At 45.2% G+C, this 1,671-nt stretch overlaps 1 protein-coding gene across 1 annotated transcript; it reads right to left on the reverse strand.

Moving 5' to 3' along the window:
- Window positions 1–218: 218 nt before the first annotated feature.
- Window positions 219–1,465, reverse strand: LOC135231963 (olfactory receptor 2AG2-like). Its single transcript, XM_064289203.1, has one exon. It carries the CDS (start codon window positions 1,352–1,354, stop codon window positions 404–406), a length of 951 nt encoding a protein of 316 aa, XP_064145273.1. The 5' UTR covers window positions 1,355–1,465; the 3' UTR covers window positions 219–403.
- Window positions 1,466–1,671: the final 206 nt, after the last annotated feature.

The raw sequence follows: 1,671 nt of genomic DNA on the forward strand, positions 1-1,671 counted from the left end.
AAAAGGTGGGGGGGGGGAATTTTATAGAGTACATGCGTCATCTCAGAGAGTGTATCATATTAAAGGTGAATTGAACTGATTACATTTACAATTCTTTCACCCTACTATGGTGGCCTCGTCTCTGGATGGCACAATTGGTTATGAACTTGACTACTAATGGAAAATTTGGTGCTTCAAACCCACCCAGAGATGCTTTAGAAGAAAGATCTGGTGATCTGCTTCTGAAAGGTCATAGCTCTGCAAATCCTATGGAGCACAGCTCTACTCTGCACACATGGGGTCACCAAGAGTTTGAATCGACTTGACAGCAAGTGGTAATGTTGGCCTTATGTGAATACATGCTTCATAGCACAAATCCTCTGATTTGGAGAAAGAATGGAGAAAGGCAAGCCATGAGCCTGTCCTAGAATGTGGAGGGTATCTGCAACATATATTTTCCCAAGACCCTCCTCAGGGCCCCTATGACCTCCTTATTCCTCAGGCTGTAGATGAGAGGGTTCAGGGCTGGGGTGACAATTGTGTAGAAAACAGAGACGATGTTGTCCTGCTTGGGGCTGTGGAAAGAACTGGGCAAGACATACATGAATGTGGCAGTTCCATAGAACATCCCAACCACAGTAAGGTGGGAAGAGCATGTGACAAGGGCTTTCTGCCTTCCCTCATTTGAGGACATGTGGAGCACAGTAAATAAGATTAATATGTAGGAAGCAACAATGACAGAGACGGGAATTAAGAGGAAAGTCACACCTGTCACATACACCATGAGCTCATATCTGGAAGTATCAGCACAGGCCAACTTCAGCAGAGGTGGTATCTCACAGAGCAGGTGCCTGATTTCCCGGGACATGCAGAAAGGGAAATGCATGGTATACAAGGTGTGTCCTAGAGAACTCAGGGATGCCAGGATCCAGATAGTGACCACCATGAGCCAGCAGACCCTCGGCCTCATGAGGACCATGTAGTTCAGAGGATGGCAAATGGCCACATACCTGTCATAGGCCATGAAAGCCAGAAGAAGGTCCTCTGTACTACCCAATGTTAATGCTAAGAACATCTGAAGGGCACAGCCTCCAAAGGAGATGGTGTTTTCTTGGTGCAGAAAATCCACAAGGGTCTTGGGAGTGACAACAGATGTGAAGAGGAGGTCCGTGAGGGAGAGCTGCCCGAGCAGGAGGTACATGGGCGCATGGAGTCGTACATCCATTGTGATGACCAGGAGTAACAGGCCATTGCTAGTCAGGGCCAACATGTACAGGACTGCAATTATGGCACAGAGCAGTTCAGGAGACCCACTGTCATTCAGAATGCCCATCAAGATGAAGCCACTTCTGAAGGAGGTGTTCCAGAGTTCCATTCTGTGGGGTTTCTTTGTTTGTTTGTTTGTTTTTAATTTGCCTATACCTTGATGGATTCTCAATGAAAGCTTTCCTATGGTCTGCACCCTTGCTTTGTGTTGTTCCAGGTCCCTGAGGGATGAATATTAGAAATTGCATGGAATGAAATCTTTTCCTCTTGGCAGCTAAGCTTGCGCTTCTTATTTCTGAACTTTTCGATTGAATTATGAAAAAACACCAGATAAGTGGCGAACGGGTATATTGTTAATAGCAAATCATTTAGAAATGTCTTTTAATAAAGTATCCAAGAAAATAAGCACAAACATCTTTGTCAATA

Source organism: Loxodonta africana, chromosome 7 (genome assembly GCF_030014295.1).
Source record: "Loxodonta africana isolate mLoxAfr1 chromosome 7, mLoxAfr1.hap2, whole genome shotgun sequence".
In the NCBI taxonomy this organism is placed as follows: domain Eukaryota; kingdom Metazoa; phylum Chordata; class Mammalia; order Proboscidea; family Elephantidae; genus Loxodonta; species Loxodonta africana.

Excerpts from the sequence above, each read along its gene's own strand:
- LOC135231963 (XM_064289203.1), bottom strand. The coding sequence starts at position 1,354 with ATGGAACTCTGGAACACCTCCTTCAGAAGTGGCTTCATCTTGATGGGC.